The sequence below is a fragment of the Notolabrus celidotus genome, chromosome 17 (assembly GCF_009762535.1).
Source record: "Notolabrus celidotus isolate fNotCel1 chromosome 17, fNotCel1.pri, whole genome shotgun sequence".
Taxonomy (NCBI): domain Eukaryota; kingdom Metazoa; phylum Chordata; class Actinopteri; order Labriformes; family Labridae; genus Notolabrus; species Notolabrus celidotus.
The window spans coordinates 11,358,220-11,379,420 of NC_048288.1; the positions used below are offsets into that span (position 1 = coordinate 11,358,220).

At 42.3% G+C, this 21,201-nt stretch overlaps 1 protein-coding gene across 1 annotated transcript; it reads left to right on the plus strand.

Moving 5' to 3' along the window:
* The first annotated feature begins 16,412 nt into the window (after positions 1-16,412).
* Positions 16,413-18,512, plus strand: LOC117829327 (zinc finger BED domain-containing protein 4-like). The gene is made up of 2 exons (XM_034706956.1): positions 16,413-16,538; positions 17,780-18,512. The coding sequence occupies exons 1-2, from the start codon at positions 16,413-16,415 to the stop codon at positions 18,212-18,214; spliced, it is 561 nt and encodes a 186-aa protein (XP_034562847.1). The 3' UTR covers positions 18,215-18,512.
* The last annotated feature ends 2,689 nt before the right edge of the window (positions 18,513-21,201 follow it).

Genomic DNA, 21,201 nt, shown 5'->3' on the forward strand with positions numbered 1-21,201 from the left:
ATCTTGTGGTTGGACTATTGGAATTTGGACCATCAAAACGTGACGGTATTCTCATCTATTGAATGGTTCAGGGGATATTATGCAAAAGTCATTATTTGCAACCAAAAAGGGCTGCTTGGCTGCCTAGAGGCTTCTTTGGCATGGCAGTGTTTTCGAAAGGGAACGTTTGGAAGTTTGCTGTGCCTGAGCTGAAAAGTGCCTGAGCCTGCTGCTTTCTTATGAAGATATTTTATTCTTTTTGAATGCTGTAACTGCCAGACACACATCTATGCAAAAGATAGAAACATCTAGAGTTTTAGCAACACCAATATTTAAGACACAATCTGTTTTAGGGAGTCTCTCAGAGAGAAAAAGATTAAAGCAGCGCACAGTTTCTTTGCACAGTGTGCTTTGGAGTAACATGAGTATCGACTGCTTCTTCTACATGAACTGAAATACATATAAAACCACAAAAGTGGAACAACCAAAAACAATTCAAGCATATTTAAATCATAATTCAAACTACCTAGCTCGAGAAACTGCCACATGTTTCCTGCTAGCTTAACCCACAACCCACGAGGAACATGGGACTCTTTCATATGTAGTACATCAAGAATTATCACATGGACCCAACACCATGTGTCAGTGTAATTCCCTCATTTCATGGACTAAAACTTTTTTTTACACGTTCCCCTGAAGGCACATTTATCCCTCAGAGGGGGATTACAGTTTGTGGGTACTAAGCCCTGCAAACATTATCCAAACATGATCCACAGCTGTGTCATTTCTGCTTTCACGTCTCAACCACTGCAGTCACCTCTTTACAAACTGAGAGCTGTTGCTTTCAGCCGTTTCTCTTTTGTCACTACGATTGCATGTGTACTCTCTCCCAGGCTCACACTAATGTTGCTGTCTGTTCCTATTCCATGTGTGCTGCATTTCTCGAGGTATCAAATTCATCAAGGCCTGCAGCAAGTCAATATCTTTGCTTGGGGTTTGTTGGAAAAAGCGAGCATAAGTGTCTACGGGAATGGGCGTTATAAAGCAGAAGAACAAATTGAAAAATCGGATTGCATTTGTGCAAATGAGCATACAGCAAACTGTGTGTATTGTCACGGCTGATAAATGAGGCCTGTGCAAATGTAATTCCTGAAATCTTTCACACCAAACCTGTATTCTGGATGGTTGATGGGAGGGAAGAAGCAGAGCAGGGAAACCACTGTGAAGTGTTTATACTTGAGGAGCTGAAGATCAACTGAGGGTATTATTGTAACTTCTCAACATTCTGACCCCCTGTGCCCCTATCTTGACTATCCAATTCATAACCAACCAAAAAATGACCAATTATGATCCTACATGACTACAGAAGAGTGCTGCTCATGTCTTATATATTGTCTATGACTCTGTCCACAAATATTTTATGCTTATTACACAGGTTGCTGCAGTGGTAATCAGGATTTTTTTTAATCTAGATGACTAACACAGCTAAACTGGGTGGTACTATCTTCAGCCTAAGAAGAAACTGATGCAGTCAAAGCATACTTGGATATTTAGTGACATGCACTGGACTGACTATGCCACTTTTAACCGTGTTTCTCCCTCACTGTGTCATAACCATCACTTTTTATAAAACAGTGGAATACAGTCAAGTAAAACACTCTAAGGAAGGGATTTGTGTTAAAATCATGTTTGTATTATAGGGCCTCAGGGCCTGCATTATTTGAGTTCCAGCAATGGAAAGGGTGCATGATTACAAAAACATACTTGCACTTGAGTGTGCCGTCAAAACATGTAGTTGGTGTTTTCTGTCATTTTTTACTTAAATTATGGAGATATGGAACAGTTTGGATTACTTATTGTGAAACCAGAGGAGAAGAAGAACTTTCCTGTGACATTGTGGCCAATGCCCAAGAGATGGGCAGGGTCGTTTCAAATGGGGAAGTGTGTATGTAAGACCTGTCTCACCCTGTCGGGATTCTATTTCAACAACAACTTGCTAACAATACATTATACCGTTTATTACCCAGCTACTAACTTAAAATACAAACATGTTGGAAAAAAAATTAAAACAAAAGATTATTTTATTGGTTTAAAATTATTTATTTATACAGTTTTTTAAAAATAGTCCCATGGCAGTCAACTGTCCATGGCGATGGACCTCACCACTAGGGATGGGTACCTTTCACATTTGAACCGATACAGTACCGATACCCGGTACCTGGGAATCGGTACCGGTACTCAACGATAACAATTTTCGGTACTTTTGTGTGTTTATGTGGTAATAAATGTTCATTTGTTTAATAATAAAATCTCAAATTTGTTCAATTTAACATATTTATTTAATTCAACATGAAATAAACAGAAACAGGATTATATAGGTGATTAGATATATTAGCTGACACGTGCTCGTGGCGTCTAATTGCTCTTTCGGGAGTTTATCAATGAACACTCGTGAATGCCTGCTGACGGGAAAAAGTCTCTTTCCGTCTCTTTATAATAACAGGACACACAACTTACTTGTTGGGCATTCACGCACACAGGAACGGTTATAAACAGGGCAGGTAGTCGGACCGAGAGAGTCAGTCTCAACAATAATCCTCCTGCAGTTCTGCCCCGCGGTGAGTGCGCCCGTTAGCTGCAGGCTCCGTTTGGCGCACTCTCGCGCAGATGTAGAGAGCAGTGAGCAGAGCAGACACGTCCACCCGATCAGTCTCAGACTTTATTACAGGGCGAAAGTGTGGAAACTCGCGTTTAGGTACCGAAATATGGTACCGTTTGATTTTACGTGAATCGGTACTCGGTAGTACCGACGGAACTTGGTCGGTACCTATAAAAGTACCGAATTCGGTACCCATCCCTACTCACCACCTCTGGTGTTTTAAGCCTAAGTTTTACCCACCCTCTCGGCTAGCGTTACTAATATTTCTGGACAGGATCCAATCAGAAAATGTCTGTACCCTGCTGATTTAGCTTAATAACTGAAACTAATGTTTTTGCCACATTGTTTACCAATATGATGCTAAAAGAAACTAACGGTTTTACCTCACCTTCTGGTCTATGGTGTCAACAGGCAGGAGCAAAATGTGCTGGAACTCTTTTCCGTGGATCAGTTTGCCTCTGGCGTTGCTCATGATAGTGAAAGTTAATAACCATTGTCAAGGTGTTTTGACCAATCAGAATCAAGCATCCTACACAGCCGGAAGATCAGTAAGAAAGCCAGGTAATAAGAGATAGTTAATTTGTACTGAATTAAAAGACCAATGTAGTATATAAAGCCACGGTCTGTGTGCAAATCAACTCATTCTAAATGTTGTACACTCAAAGAAATTATTTGTTGGGTGAACGTAATAAAATTATGGAAGAATTTCCACCTAATTAAAATGCTTCTAATTGTAAATATGTTGGGTGAACATAAAGTGTTGACGTTACCATTACTTATTTGCAATGTTTGGGTCCAACTTAATTTTGAATGGTACAATAACACTAATTTATCATGCTGACTGAACAAAACTAAAGTAAGTTCAATCCATCCATTATCTTGACCACTTATCCCATTCAGGGTTGCAGGGAGCTGATTTCGGGCGGAAGGCAGACAAGTATTCACACACACACACACACACACACACACACACACACACACACACACACAGACACACACACACACACACACACACACACACACACACACACACACACACACACACACACACACACCTACAGGCAATTTAGAAAGACTAATTAACCTGGTGAGCATGTTTTTTGGACTGTGCGAGGAAGCCGGAGTACCCGGAGAGAACCCATGCATGCACAAGGAGAACATGCAAACTCTGTGCAAACTCACAGAAAGGCACCTGACTCGAAACCCGAACCTTCTGACTTTGAGGCAGCAGCGCTGCCCACTGCACCACTGTGCAGGCTGTATAATCATCAGAAATGATTTGAACTGTGAGACAAACCTTTTTATAATGAGAAAATAAACTCTCAAATAGTAATTATTGAGAAAATTAAAGCCGCAAGCGGCGATGTGCGGGCCCTCGTTCAAGCACCGCCTGATGTGCGCGACTCCCTGATGTGCACGACCGCCTGATGTAAGCCACCGCCTGATGTGCTGCAGGTGTTGCTGTGCTGCCTAGGCTGAAACTGTGAGCTTACCTGTGCAGTTATCAGCATAGTGTACATTGCAGTACCACCTGTCACCAGTAGGTGCTGCTGTGTCTTTAATTATGTTCTGAAGGATTGTTCATCACAGATCATTATAGAAAGAGTTGGGATCACAAGCATGTTAAAAACATGTTCTGAGAGTAAATACTGCTTGTGTCCATTAGGTGGCGCTATTCATATGACAAACATGTGTATGTATATGAGTTCAGGCTGGGCCCATGATGAAACATGTCAAATTTGGAAGAGATCGGAGATTGTATGTAAATGTCAGTACCATGTATTTCCTGAGGGTGGCGCTATGGCTGTAGTAGATAAATGAGTCAATAGGTGTATTGAGGGATGGACCCTGATCATGTGTATGTAAGATCAGACAAATTGAACACTGTATGAAGGAGCTATAATTATTTCCTGTTTCATGGCGAGACATCAGAGTTTGAGGCGTGGCCACGCCCACACCGATTGACTTAGAGAAATTCTGTCTGATGACTTTTGATCGCCAATGTGTCTGCTTAAAAATGTGCGTGGTTGGGAGTTGATCGGAGCAAAATTGTAGGAGCTATTTACATAAAAACATACTTTAGAGGTTGAAAAAATGTACTCCAAGTTTAGCGAAGTGCCACGCCCACAAAAATTGAGTTAGAGAAATTCTGTCTGATATCGTTTGATCGTTAATCTGTCCACTCCAAAATGTGCGTGGTTGGGAGTTGGTGGGACCAAGACTGTAGGAGGAGTTCGAACAAATACATACCCAAAATAAAGGGGTCAAAAACAGAAAAATCAAAATGGCCGACTTCCTGTTGGGATTTCACCACGACGTTAAGAGGCTTTTTTGTAGATCTTGGCATGACACCTTACCAAAAAAAATTTCATGCATGCATGTTGAACCGTCGTGAGGGGCTGGCCCTCCGAAATTTTCAAATTCAAGGGGGCGCCGTTGAGCCATTTTGGGGATTTTTTTTTCGGGACCACCAAAATGTCGAAATTTTCACCAGGCCTGGTGCATGTGCAGCAGTTGGGGACTTTTGCACCGCGTTATGGCAAGCACATTGGGGTTTGAAAAGTCGGGAGAAACAATAATAATAATAATTAAAGCCGCAAGCGGCGATGTGCGGGCCCTCGTTCAAGCACCGCCTGATGTGCGCGACTCCCTGATGTGCACTACCGCCTGTTGTAAGCCACCGCCTGATGTGCTGCAGGTGTTGCTGTGCTGCCTAGGCTGAAACTGTGAGCTTACCTGTGCAGTTATCAGCATAGTGTACATTGCAGTACCACCTGTCACCAGTAGGTGCTGCTGTGTCTTTAATTATGTTCTGAAGGATTGTTCATCACAGATCATTATAGAAAGAGTTGGGATCACAAGCATGTTAAAAACATGTTCTGAGAGTAAATACTGCCTGTGTCCATTAGGTGGCGCTATTCATATGACAAACATGTGTATGTGTATGAGTTCAGGCTTGGCCCATGATGAAACATGTCAAATTTGGAAGAGATCGGAGATTGTATGTAAATGTCAGTACCATGTATTTCCTGTGGGTGGCGCTATGGCTGTAGTAGATAAATGAGTCCATAGGTGTGTTGAGGGATGGACCCTGATCATGTGTATGTAACTTCAAACAAATTGAACACTGTATGAAGGAGCTATAATCATTTCCTGTTTCATGGCGAGACATCAGAGTTTGAGGCGTGGCCACGCCCACACCCATTGACTTAGAGAAATTCTGTCTGATAGCTTTTGATCGCCAATGTGTCTGCTTCAAAATGTGCGTGGTTGGGAGTTGATCGGAGCAAAATTGTAGGAGCTATTTACATAAATACATAGTTTAGAGGTTGAAAAAATGTACTCCAAGTTTAGCGAGGTGCCACGCCCACAAAAATTGAGTTAGAGAAATTCTGTCTGATAACTTTTGATCGTCAATCTGTCCACTCCAAAATGTGCGTGGTTGGGAGTTGATCGGAGCAAAATTGTAGGAGGTGTTTAAACAATTACATACCCAAAATAATGGGGTCAAAAACAGAAAAATCAAAATGGCCGACTTCCTGTTGGGATTTCACCACGACGTTAAGAGGATTTTTTGTAGGTCTTGGCATGATACCTACCCCAAAAAATTTTGATGCATGTATGTTGAACCGTATTATGGGGCTAGCCTTTTCAAATTTTCAACTTCAAGGGGGCGCTGTTTAGCCATTTTGGGGAATTTTTTTTCGGGACCACCAAAAGGTCGAAATTTTCACCAGGCCTGGTGCATGTGCAACAGATTGGGACTTTTGCACCGCGTTAAGGCAAGCACATTGGGGATTCAAAAGTCGGGAGAAAGAAAGAAGAAGAAAGAAAAAATAATAATAATAATAATCACTCGGGTTACAAGAGGGCCTTCGCCGACATTGTCGGTGCTCGGGCCCTAATTAAAGCCGCAAGCGGCGATGTGCGGGCCCTCGTTCAAGCACCGCCTGATGTGTGCGAGTCCCAGATGTGCACTACTGCCTGATTTAAGGCACCGCCTGATGTGCTGCAGGTGTTGCTGTGCTGCCTAGGCTGAAACTGTGAGCTTACCTGTGCAGTTATCAGCATCCATTAGGTGGCGCTATTCATATGACAATCATATGTACATAGATGAGTTCAGGCTGGGCCCATGATGAAACATGTCAAATTTGGACAAGATCGGGTTTTGTGTGTAAATGTCAGTACCATGTCTTTCCTGTGGGTGGCGCTATGGCTGTAGTAGATAAATGAGTCCATAGGTGTGTTGAGGGATGGACCCTGATCATGCGTATGTAAGATCAAACAAATTGAACACTGTATGAAGGAGCTATCAGTACTTCCTATTTCATGGCGAGACATCAGAGTTTGAGGCGTGGCCACGCCCACACCGATTGACTTAGAGAAATTCTGTCTGATGACTTTTGATCGTCAATGTGTCTACTTCAAAATGTGCGTGGTTGGGAGTTGATCGGAGCAAAATTGTAGGAGCTATTTACATAAATACATACTTTAGCGGTTGAAAAAATGTACTCCAAGTTTAGCGAAGTGCCACGCCCACAAAAGTTGACGTAGAGAAATTCTGTCTGATAGCGTTTGATCGTTAATCTGTCCACTCCAAAATGTGTGTGGTTGGGAGTTGATCGGAGCAAAATTGTAGGAGGAGTTCGAACAAAAACATACCCAAAATAAAGGGGTCAAAAACAGAAAAATCAAAATGGCCGACTTCCTGTTGGGATTTCACCACGACGTTAAGAGGATTTTTTGTAGGTCTTGGCATGACACCTTACCAAAAAAAATTTGATGCATGTATGTTGAACCGTATTATGGGGCTTGCCTTTTGAAATTTTCAACTTCAAGGGGGCGCCGTTGAGCCATTTTGGGGAATTTTTTCTCAGGACCACCAAAATGTCGAAATTTTCACCAGGCCTGGTGCATGTGCAACAGATTGGGACTTTTGCACCGCGTTATGGCAAGCACATTGGGCATTGAAACGGCGTAACAAAGAAAGAAAGAAATAATAATAATAATAATAATAATCCCTCGGGTTACAAGAGGGCCTTCGCCGACCTTGTCGGTGCTCGGGCCCTAATTAAAGCCGCAAGCGGCGATGTGCGGGCCCTCGTTCAAGCACCGCCTGATGTGCGCGAGTCCCAGATGTGCACCACCGCCTGATTTAAGCCACAGCCTGATGTGCTGCAGGTGTTGCTGTGCTGCTGAGGCTGAAACTGTGAGCTTACCTGTGCAGTTATCAGCATAGTGTACATTGCAGTACTGCCTGTCACCAGTAGGTGCTGCTGTGTGTTTAATTATGTTCTGAAGGATTGTTCATCACAGATCATTATAGAAAGAGTTGGGATCACAAGCATGTTAAAAACATGTTCTGAGAGTAAATACTCATTGTGTCCAATAGGTGGCGCTATTCATATGACAAACATGTGTATATAGATGAGTTCAGGCTGGGTCCATGATGAAACATGTCAAATTTGGAAGAGATCGGAGATTGTATGTAAATGTCAGTACCATGTATTTTCTGTGGGTGGCGCTATGGCTGTAGTAGATAAATGAGTCCATAGGTGTGTTGAGGGATGGACCCTGATCATGTGTATGTAACTTCAAACAGATTGAACACTGTATGAAGGAGCTATAAGTACTTCCTGTTTCATGGCGAGACATCAGAGTTTGAGGCGTGGCCACGCCCACATCCATTGACTTAGGAAGAGTCCTTTGACAAATGTTCATCTCCAGTGTGACAACTACATTGGGTGCGAAGCAGGAGTTGATTGGACATAAACTGTAGGACATGGTATTTTCTGCTGCCAGTAGGGGGCGCTATATGATATTGGTGAATATTTGCCTATAGAGGCGTTCAGGCTGGGGCACTTATCATGCATGACCGGTCTGGGCCTGATCCATTATTGCATATGAGAGATATAACTTTTTAGAGTTTTTCAAAATGTCCTCCAGATGTAGCGAGGTGCCACGCCCACACCGATTGACTTTGAGAAATTCTGTCTGATGACTTTTGATCGTCAATGTGTCTGCTTCAAAATGTGCGTGGTTGGGAGTTGATCGGAGCAAAATTGTAGGAGTTATTCACATAAATACATACTTTAGCGGTTGAAAAAATGTCCTCCCAGTTTAGCGAAGTGCCACGCCCACAAAAATTGACGTAGAGAAATTCTGTCTGATATCGTTTGATCGTTAATCTGTCCACTCCAAAATGTGCGTGGTTGGGAGTTGGTGGGACCAAAATTGTAGGAGGAGTTTACACAAATACATACCCAAAATTATGGGGTCAAAAACAGAAAAATCAAAATGGCCGACTTCCTGTTGGGATTTCACCACGACGTTAAGAGGCTTTTTTGTAGATCTTGGCATGACACCTTACCAAAAAAAATTTCATGCATGTATGTTGAACCGTCGTGAGGGGCTGGCCCCCCAAAATTTTCAAATTCAAGGGGGCGCCGTTTAGCCATTTTGGGGAATTTTTTTTCGGGACCACAAAAATGTCGAAATTTTCACCAGGCCTGGTGCATGTGCAACGGTTGGGGACTTTTGCACCGCGTTAAGGCAAGCACATTTGGGTTTGAAAAGTCAGACGAAACAATCCTTAGGGTTACAAGAGGGCCTTCGCCGACATTGTCGGTGCTCGGGCCCTAATTAAAGCCGCAAGCGGCGATGTGCGGGCCCTCGTTCAAGCACCGCCTGATGTGCGCGACTCCCTGATGTGCTGCAGGTGTTGCTGTGCTGCTGAGGCTGAAACTGTGAGCTTACCTGTGCAGTTATCAGCATAGTGTACATTGCAGTACCACCTGTCACCAGTAGGTGCTGCTGTGTCTTGAATTATGTTCTGAAGGATTGTTCATCACAGATCATTATAGAAAGAGTTGGGATCACAAACATGTTCTGAGAGTAAATACTGCTTGTGTCCATTATGTGGCGCTATTCATATGACAAACATGTGTATGTATATGAGTTCAGGCTGGGCCCATGATGAAACATGTCAAATTTGGAAGAGATCGGAGATTGTATGTAAATGTCAGTACCATGTATTTCCTGAGGGTGGCGCTATGGCTGTAGTAGATAAATGAGTCCATAGGTGTGTTGAGGGATGGACCCTGATCATGTGTATTTAAGATCAAACAAATGGAACACTGTTTGAAGGAGCTGTAAGTATTTCCTGTTTCATGGCGAGACATCAGAGTTTGAGGCGTGGCCACGCCCACACCGATTGACTTAGAGAAATTCTGTCTGATGACTTTTGATCGTTAATGTGTCTGCTTCAAAATGTGCGTGGTTGGGAGTTGATCGGAGCAAAATTGTAGGAGCTATTTACATAAATACATACTTTAGCGGTTGAAAAAATGTACTCCAAGTTTAGCGAAGTGCCACGCCCACAGAAATTGAGTTAGAGAAATTCTGTCTGATATCGTTTGATCGATAATCTGTCCACTCCAAAATGTGCATGATTGGGAGTTGGTGGGAGCAGAATTGTAGGAGGAGTTCGAACAAATACATACCCAAAATAAAGGGGTCAAAAACAGAAAAATCAAAATGGCCGACTTCCTGTTGGGATTTCACCACGACGTTAAGAGGATTTTTTGTAGGTCTTGGCATGACACCTTACCAAAAAAAATTTGATGCATGTATGTTGAACCGTATTATGGGGCTAGCCTTTTCAAATTTCCAACTTCAAGGGGGCGCCGTTGAGCCATTTTGGGGAATTTTTTGTCGGGACCACAAAAATGTCGAAATTTTCGCCAGGCCTGGTGCATGTGCAACGGTTGGGGACTTTTGCACCGCGTTATGGCAAGCACATTGGGGTTTGAAAAGTCGGGAGAAAGAAAGAAAGAAATAATAATAATAATTAAAGCCGCAAGCGGCGATGTGCGGGCCCTCGTTCAAGCACCGCCTGATGTGCGCGAGTCCCAGATGTGCACGACCGCCTGATTTAAGCCACCGCCTGATGTGCTGCAGGTGTTGCTGTGCTTTCTAGGTTGAAACTGTGAGCTTACCTGTGCAGTTATCAGCATAGTGTACATTGCAGTACCGCCCGTCACCAGTAGGTGCTGCTGTGTCTTGAATTATGTTCTGAAGGATTGTTCATCACAGATCATTATAGAAAGAGTTGGGATCACAAGCATGTTAAAAACATGTTCTGAGAGTAATTACTCATTGTGTCCATTAGGTGGCGCTATTCATATGACAAACATGTGTATGTATATGAGTTCAGGCTGGGCCCATGATGAAACATGTCAAATTTGGAAGAGATCGGAGATTGTATGTAAATGTCAGTACCATGTATTTCCTGAGGGTGGCGCTATGGCTGTAGTAGATAAATGAGTCCATAGGTGTGTTGAGGGATGGACCCTGATCATGTGTATGTAAGTTCAAACAAATTGAACACTGTATGAAGGAGCTATAAGTATTTCCTGTTTCATGGCGAGACATCAGAGTTTGAGGCGTGGCCACGCCCACACCGATTGACTTAGAGAAATTCTGTCTGATGACTTTTGATCGTCAATGTGTCTGCTTCAAAATGTGCGTGGTTGGGAGTTGATCGGAGCAAAATTGTAGGAGCTATTTACATAAATACATACTTTAGCGGTTGAAAAAATGTACTCCAAGTTTAGCGAGGTGCCACGCCCACAAAAATTGACTTAGAGAAATTCTGTCTGATAACTTTTGATCGTCAATCTGTCCACTCCAAAATGTGAGTGGTTGGGAGTTGATCGGAGCAAAATTGTAGGAGGAGCTTACATAAATACATACACAAAATAATGGGGTCAAAAACAGAAAAATCAAAATGGCCGACTTCCTGTTGGGATTTCACCACGACGTTAAGAGGATTTTTTGTAGGTCTTGGCATGATACCTACCCAAAAATTTTTTCAAGCATGCATGTTGAACCGTATTATGGGGCTAGCCTTTTCAAATTTTCAACTTCAAGGGGGCGCTGTTTAGCCATTTTGGGGATTTTTTTTTCGGGACCACCAAAATGTCGAAATTTTCACCAGGCCTGGTGCATGTGCAACGGTTGGGGACTTTTGCACCGCGTTAAGGCAAGCACATTTGACATACAAAATACGGAAGAAAGAAAGAAATAATAATAATAATAATAATAATAAGAATTAAAGCCGCAAGCGGCGATGTGCGGGCCCTCGTTCAAGCACCGCCTGATGTGCGCGACTCCCTGATGTGCACGACCGCCTGATGTAAGCCACCGCCTGATGTGCTGCAGGTGTTGCTGTGCTGCCTAGGCTGAAACTGTGAGCTTACCTGTGCAGTTATCAGCATAGTGTACATTGCAGTACCGCCTGTCACCAGTAGGTGCTGCTGTGTCTTTAATTATGTTCTGATGGATTGTTCATCACAGATCATTACAGAAAGAGTTGTGATCACAAGCATGTTAAAAACATGTTCTGAGAAGAAATACTCATTGTGTCCATTAGGTGGCGCTATTCAAATGACAAACATGTGTATGTATATGAGTCCAGGCTGGGCCCATGATGAAACATGTCAAATTTGGAAGAGATCGGAGATTGTATGTAAATGTCAGTACCATGTATTTCCTGTGGGTGGCGCTATGGCTGTAGTAGATAAATGAGTCCATAGGTGTGTTGAGGGATGGACCCTGATCATGTGTATGTAAGTTCAAACAAATTGAACACTGTATGAAGGAGCTGTAAGTACTTCCTGTTTAATGGCGAGACATCAGAGTTTGAGGCGTGGCCACGCCCACACCGATTGACTTAGAGAAATTCTGTCTGATAGCTTTTGATCGTCAATGTGTCTGCTTCAAAATGTGCGTGGTTGGGAGTTGATCGGAGCAAAATTGTAGGAGCTATTTACATAAATAAATACTTTAGCGGTTGAAAAAATGTACTCCAAGTTTAGCGCGGTGCCACGCCCACAAAAATTGAGTTAGAGAAATTCTGTCCGATATCGTTTGATCGTTAATCTGTCCACTCCAAAATGTGCGTGGTTGGGAGTTGATGGGACCAAAACTGTAGGAGGAGTTTACACAAATACATACCCAAAATAATGGGGTCAAAAACAGAAAAATCAAAATGGCCGACTTCCTGTTGGGATTTCACCACGACGTTAAGAGGCTTTTTTGTAGGTCTTGGCACGACACCTTACCAAAAAAAATTTGATGCATGCATGTTGAACCGTCGCGAGGGGCTGGCCCTCTGAAATTTTCAACTTCAAGGGGGCGCCGTTTAGCCATTTTGGGGATTTTTTTTTCGGGACCACCAAAATGTCGAATTTTTCACCAGGCCTGGTGCATGTGCAGCGGTTGGGGAACTTTGCACCGCGTTAAGGCAAGCACATTGGGGTTTGAAAATACGGAAGAAACAATAATAATAATAATAAGAATAATTCCTCGGGTTACAAGAGGGCCTCGCCGACATTGTCGGTGCTCGGGCCCTAATAATCACTCGGGTTACAAGAGGGCCTCGCCGACATTGTCGGTGCTCGGGCCCTAATAATCCTTAGGGTTACAAGAGGGCCTCCGCCGCCACTGCGTGTCGGTGCTCGGGCCCTAATAATCCTTAGGGTTACAAGAGGGCCTCCGCCGCCACTGCGTGTCGGTGCTCGGGCCCTAATAATAATCACTCGGGTTACAAGAGGGCCTTCGCCGACATTGTCGGTGCTCGGGCCCTAATAATAATAATAATCACTCGGGTTACAAGAGGGCCTCGCCGACATTGTCGGTGCTCGGGCCCTAATAATAATAATCACTCGGGTTACAAGAGGGCCTCGCCGACATTGTCGGTGCTCGGGCCCTAATAAGACATTTTTGACATATCAAGAATGTTTACATTTAGCAGTTTAAACATGCCAACTTAGTTTACCCCAAGTTTGTGTCAAGTTTGGAAAAAGACCACAAAACAGACTGGGTTTGTTGGAATAGAACTCCATTCCCCAGAGAAGGCAAACAATGACAGACAGAAAATATGGATCTTGGCTTGGTAGCCTTTAGAATATGTGCCTACTGATTAAGACATTTCTCCACCATAGATGTTGCACATTACTGCCACCTTCTGCTCTGGAGAGGTATTGCAGATGGGATTCCTACCTAAACCCATTAGGTTGTGTTGACATAAAGCAATCTTGTAGTTTTAAGGATTTTGCATGTCGTGTTAAAACTACATGAATTAAAACTGTTTAACGATTAAACATGAATAACAGAAGCTACATGTTGTACTTATGTTGATAAAACAGACACCCATGTTGCTTTATTTGAATGTACTTTGTCCTTTTTGGGGGTGAAGTCTCAAAACTCCAACTCTTAGGAATTACAGCAGAAGCAGTTTGAATAGAAAAGACTTCTTCACATCGAAAAGTGCTGGCAATGGTAAATGGATGAAAGTTGCAAAAAAGCAAAAGCAACATTGCACTTAATCTCAAATAAGAGACAAAACTTGTAACAATTCTTTATCAACAAAGCTTAAATGCCAGGCTGCAGCAAAAGCCTACTTCAGTTCTAAAAGCACTTATTGCATATGCTGCTACTTTGTTGGAAATTTGAAAGTAGCCCCACTGATGTAGCCACAAAACCTCAGGCTTCAAGGAGAAATGAGCAGCAGGGTACTGAGGTCAGGTTTTATATTTCACTCACTTTTCACATTAAACATGAAGCAGAGTGATGTCTGCTCGAGTGACATCACCAGAGGGCAATGATCAGACAGCACCCTCTGGAGACACTCAAGACTTTTTACAACTTTATCACAAATTCAGAGTACTCCTCAACTACTGTGCTTACACTTTAATATGTAAAACTGGAGCAATGATTTGGTGTTATTCTACAACCAGTCGAAATGGGAGAGATTTAATTAATGGTATGCTACAACAGGCTTACATCCCAATGAATATGTGACATTTTTACAACTAAATCAGCAACTCTCTGGACAAAAAGGTAGTTGTATTGAAGAAATGTTTTGTAAATATTAAAAAAAGGTGCTGCATCTGTTCACTCTCACCTGTACTCTTACCTATTTGCCTCCATCTTCCTTGTTTTCTTCACTAACTTTGCTCCTCTATCAGTCCCTCATATCTCCCTGTACTGCAGGCCTTCAGGCAGTCAGAGCTGTGTGGAGCACCACTGGGGGCTTCAGACACATCACCTCCTCAGGCACAGTAATTATTTGGCTCTTTTATTGTTGAATGTGCTGCTGACGGTCGGCCTGAGGGGAGGCAAATATCTTTTATGCCACAAAGTTTCTTGGAGGAGACTCAACAGCTGCTAACTGCTCTGAACATCGGAACCCAAAATTACCTGGGGTGCTGGAAAGAAGGACACGGGCATTCAGAGACTGTCAAACCACAAAGTTAGCTGCAAGTTTAAATATGTTTTGATGCATTCCTGCAAAACAAAACTCCTAATAACTTCGCACTTCTGCTGCTGTCGAGCCTTCCTTCGTTTGCTGGAGACCATTTAAAACCAGTTGTGTGAACAGAGTTCAAGGAAACAAACTCTGTATTCACAGTGCATGGAAGCAACCCCAAGTGTTTTTTCTCTTACATCAAGAAAAACACACATAAGAGCTATTTCTTTTTTTTGCAAAATCCTTGCATAATGATAACAGTTCAGACTGAAAAAGAAAAAAAAGATTGTTTTTATGTTTATGCAATGGAATATGGCTAAATGCTCTGTGGGGAGTTTAGACTACAGTGAATTCTGGTGCATTTATTTCATCCAAGCTGTGCCCTATTTTACCAGAGAAAAGCTGATCCCCCTCCCATGACCCTCACAGAAAAAAGTGATGCTCTGCTGTCCAAAAAACCCCCATTGATTTTAATTTTTTCACCAAAAGAGGTGAGGAAAAAAATATTTCTATCACAGCTTTATCTACGTACTGTTGTATAAGCTAACCAGCAAGTGTGTCATCAGGACCTTATGACCCGGCTCTCTTACTTATCTTCCAGCTGTGTAAGATGCTTGATTGATCATGTCAAATTAATCCGTGGGAAAGAGTTCCAGCACATTTTGCTTCTGCTTGTTGATTTCGTAGACTGTTAGGTGAGGTAAAACCGCTAGCTTCCATTAGCATCATACTGGTAAATAATTTGGCATAATGTTAGATTCGGTTAGCATGCTAAATCAGCAGTCTAAACTACAAAGACAATTTCATATTGGATCCTGTGCAGCAACATTAGTAACGGCAGCGGAGCAAGTGATTGAAACTTTAAAGGGTAACTAAACCCCTGAGTTTTAAGGAATTGCATCTACCCTAGAATTTCGCCTCCCTTGCTACGTATATCCACTAAGCTATTTTTGGAGTGATACGGGCTATTTTAAGATCCCGGGAGGGAGAGAGCTGCACCCAGAGTCTTGCACAGAGATAAGGTGCTATAGCAGCCAGGGAGGTAACACAGCTGAACCATACTGGATACACCACGTGTACTACGTACTAAAGTCACAGTCAATATCAGGCTGTGAAGCTCTCCTGGTCCACTTCACTCCTCCCAGTTTACTGAGCCGGGTGAAGTATTTTTAAAGACTCCGATGGCATACCAAATACTAGGGATGCAACAATACGTGTATCTGTATCGAACCGTTCGATACAGTGGTCACGGTTCGGTACGCCCTATGAACCGAACGATACGCAATTTTATATTTATTTGATCAACTTCTGACAAGGCGCTCTGTGCTGAAAGTTCAGTTGATCTGCGCTCAACTACTCCGGGCTGCATTGTTGATCGCAGGTACACTGATCTGCGCGCGCATCCCACATTCATTCAGTCCAAGCTGGTGAGACAGAAGCTAGCTCGTAGCAATACGGCGGATGCTGTACCTGAAATCGAAGATCCTCCACCGTCCTTCAGATCTGGCGTTTGGGACTACTTTGGGTTTCGAGTTAAGTATGACCCTGATGGAAAGCGAGTCGTGGACAAAAACACAACAGTATGTCGTAAGTGTAACGCAACCCTAAACTACGTCAGTGGAAACACAACAAACATGACAACCCATTTACGCCGACATCACCCCGGTTTAAAAACAAGTGGAACCAGGAAAAAACAACAACAAGCAGCACACATGCTACAAACGTTACCCGGGTCATTTAGAGAGCCATTAGCACGTGATTCGAAGAGGGCAAAAGAAATCGACAGGGCTATTGCTACTTTTATGGCTGTCGACATGCGACCCTTTTCTGTGGTGGATAACGCCGGGTTTCAGGATATGCTGCGGACCCTTGAGCCCCGTTATAAGATTCCTTCACGAACTTATTTTACCGATACTGCAGTGCCTGCTTTGTACAACAGGACAAAAACTCAAGTAGAGACAGCAGTGTCAGCAGCACCCGCTGTTGCTCTGACCTCAGACGGCTGGACGTCAAGAGCTACACAGAGCTACCTGACTGTTACTGCACATTATGTTACTGCGGAATGGGAGATGAAAAGCGACGTGCTTCAGACACGCTCTCGACAGTCACACTACTGATGATTTAGCCAAAGGTCTGACATAAGCTGTGGAAGATTGGAAGTTAGTGCGACCAAATGTAACTATACCTGTGACTACTGACAATGCCAGGAATATAGTTAATGCTGTCCCAGCTGCTGGGCTGGAGCCACAAATTAGACGCTTTGCGCATACAATTAATCTAGCTGCTCAGAAAGGAATGGCAGTGCAACAGGTTTCCCATCTCCTTGCTAAGATGAGAAAAATTGTCACCTTCTTTCACAGAAGCACAACAGGAAACAACATGTTGAAGAGAAAACAGCAGTTGCTGCAGCTTAGTGAAAACAAACTCATCCAAGATGTTCCAACCAGGTGGAACTCCTCCCATGATATGATGGAAAGATACCCTCAACAGCAGTCTGCAGTGTATTCTGCAATGACAGACAGCGCTATGAAGAAGAGTATCAAAAACATTCAGTGTCTATCTCAGGACGACCTGAAACTGGCTGAAAATCTCGTCACAGTCATGAAACCCCTGAAAACTGTGACAATCATGATGTGCGAAGCATCATCTCCGACAGCATCCATGATCCTGCCACTGAAATTGAACATCCTGAACTCTAACTCTATATTTTTAGTGTATGAATTGTAAACACGATTTAAATTAAATATTATTTAAATATTAAGTTTTATTTAAATAAAAAAGTATGTTAATAACAAATGTTAACATTAACAATGTTTATGTTTCTTCAGGACCTAGCCGCAGGCACCACAGAAGCAACCACCGCCGCAGAGACTCAAGCAGCAGACTCATCAGATTCATCATCAGCATCTCCACCAGAGAAGAAGAAGTCAGCCATGAAGGAGTTGTTCGGAGAATGGTTCATGGCCCAGGAGCCAAGGACCAGGTCTGCAGACGAAGTGGCAGAGGAGGAGATGAACTTGTACAGGTTAGCGGACTGCATTCCCACAGATGGTAACCCACTCAGATGGTGGAAGAAACATCACAGCTCGTACCCTCACCTTGCCATGTTGGCACAGCCTTACTTGGCTGTTCCTGGAACCTCTGTCCCCAGTGAGAGAGTGTTTTCCACAGCAGGTGACATTGTCACAGCAAGTAGATCTGTACTGTCAGCAGAAAATGTGGACATCCTCATTTTTCTGAAGAAAAACTTGAAAATTGAGTAAAACTGTTTTTTTTGAGGTGGTCCTTTTATTTAAGTTGTTTATGTTTTACATGCAGCTAAGTGTACTAGTAGCACTCCAGAAGATGGGTGAGGTGTAGCTCCATCAGAGAGTGATTTATTTTATAGGGACCTGTTTTTGTTTAATATGCTGCTGAGAATATACCCCAGAAGATGGGTATGGTATAGCTTTTATTCTGTAAGGAGCAATTTATTTGTTATATATACTCTGCTGCTAAGAATGCACCACAGAAGATGGGTGATTTCTCCATCAGATACATTTCTTTTTTATTATTATTATTATTTTTACATGGTGCTGTTTTTGTTTTATATGGTGCTGCACAGCAGAACATGTGTCAGTTTTGCTTCACCTGATACATTTAATTTAATTTAAAAACTGAACCTTTGAATTGAAAAAAAAGTTGGTCATTTCAATAAACTAAGAAAAAAAAGGCTTCGAAATTTCTCTTTTTTTGTATCAAAAACGTATCGAAAACGTATCGAACCGAACCGAATCTTGAGTTTTGTGTATCGTTGCACCCCTACCAAATATGTCACCAAGAGTGAGTAGAAAAACTCCATTGCAGTACAGGGGTTTTGACCTGCAGATGGCATTTGCTACACACGTTTTCAACACAATTTAAGGAATTTTAATACTTAATGTTCAACTGCTGGAATCAATGGTGTGGGGTTTAGTTACACTTTAAGTTACCAGTCGCTACAAAGAAACTTAAACCATGAACAGTGGTGATGATAGCAGCAGTGTTCAAAGTTGTGACATTTGCCTCGTTTATTTTTAAAGGTGCATCAACCGCAGAGCTCAGAGAAGGAGAGCTGGATGAGGACAGTTTCATGATAAATTAAAAACAAACAGGCAGATAAAATCCATTAACATGGAATGCTGTGGAATTACTGGGACTATTTTTCAAAAACTGTTTACATAATTCATTTTAGATCAATAAAGTAATCTTTGAATCAATGTTTTTTGCCAATGTGTCTGTATCTCAAGGTAGTAGCTGGGTAATAATTTGTGTCGGGGTCTTCACTCACACTGTCAGGATTCTATTTCCCATAACCATCTGCTAACTTTAAATTATCCCTTACTTAGCTTATAAGTACAGGTATAATTTTGACGACCTTGGAGCAGACAAGGCCTTACGCCCCCTCACAAGATCTCTAGCGCTCTCTTAGGGGTCCCAGACTCTAGGTTTGGAACCAATTAGCTAGAAGACTGTTTGTAAAAAGAGACAGGGGAAGTGATTTATAGCACAAAACTTCATAACCATTACTTTTTTTTATGTCTTATTTTACATTCAGTAGCACATTTGGCAGCTAAAGTTAACTTGGTGGGTACATCCCTAAGCAAGATTGGTGGGTAAGCCAGGCCTGTTGAGCGTAAAGTCAGAGACTACAGTGTCACAAAGTTTTTAACTTGGCTGTATCATCCCGGTACCTCACTTTACTCATAACCTGGTTGTGACCAATTCATGTTCAGAGTTCCTGTAAAGTGCCTTCCTTTTCTAATGAATGCCTGCGGATGGCCCTCTGCATCAATATCTGACCCCCTGCAGTCTTTCCCTACTAGATTTTTGCTTCAGGTAAAATCAACCCTGATATTAGAGCTGATCATCCGCACAGTACAGAAAGATAATAGCATCTACAGGCACTGGATTAGGTTTTATGAGTGTTCCTAATACCCCGTAAAGTCAGCTGTAATACGCTACAGTCTACTGGTTTTGCAGCAAAAACGCAAATAATAAAAATGGATGAGTATTTAGGTATTTATCACCCATAAAATCAAATCTATAATTGATTTTGCTTTTAGTACAAAAAGTAATACAAAAGTCATTTCCATGCATTCTTTATGAGGTGAATGTTTCCAACCTGCCTGTGGTTCCTGAAAATAACATACTGCAAAACTATGTGTATCAATTGTTAAGTTCCTGAGTCCTTGTCGTCTCATTGGGAATAAACAGCATCCCATGGTACGATTTAACTACTTCACGAATCAACGCAATCATTTCCTGCAGCGTCCCTCCTCTCTGCAGCAGCAGTGTCACTTTTTAACTTTTAAAAATTCATCAACACTTCTTCTTATTATATCATTACGATAGAAGTAAACTGCTGGTTCAGTGTCAGCTAACGGCTAACAGCCGAGTTAATAGAGACTATTCATAACTAGTTTTGTGACACCTGCTATCTTTAAGTGGAGTGTTGGGCTTTGTCAAGCCAGCGTACTGAAGGAAAGATTAGTATGTTAAACTCAATTTACTGTATTTACCCCATGACAGGATTTTTTAGATCAATATAGTCAGTCTTGGAATCCATTGGCCAGAGTCTGAAGAATATACAGCCTCTGTGTTGCCAGTGGTCAGCAACACATAACCTTTGTGCTTCCTTCCGTTGGTCTCACTAGCTACTGGAGAAGCGAGAATGGAGTGAGTGTTGAGAAGTGACACCTAAGAGCAGATTGGTAGCTGTAAAAACATTCAGAAATCTGTTATACAAAGACATCAGTTGAAACTCAATCATTGTGAGATGACTGCATCTGCTTTTTTAACTCTACACAGATGGCTTCCTACATACGGCCAATGCGCGCTGAATCTCTGGACCAAAGAACTCAAGCTACGAACTAAAACAAGAACACTTCCGACACAGAAATCTGGTCCTGCACTGACAGAGTTTGTATTGTAAGAGCAGCATCTATCAACAGAGTGTCCTTGGATGAAAGTTGATGCTTTGTGTTTAACAAACTGAGGAAAAAATCGTTGAGATTTTTGCATTCTTTTTAGTTTGACCATGAATTTGTTGATTGACACTGCTTTAAAATCCACTGATAAATATCCATGGCCTATTTGCACCAATTCTGTATACATTCTGTCTTAAGTTAGGGTGCAAAGTCTACACTAAACCATGAACTGTTGAAACCATAGACTGTATAAAATATGGACGTAGTATCCATGATGTCACCCATCTGTTTCTGAAGAGCTG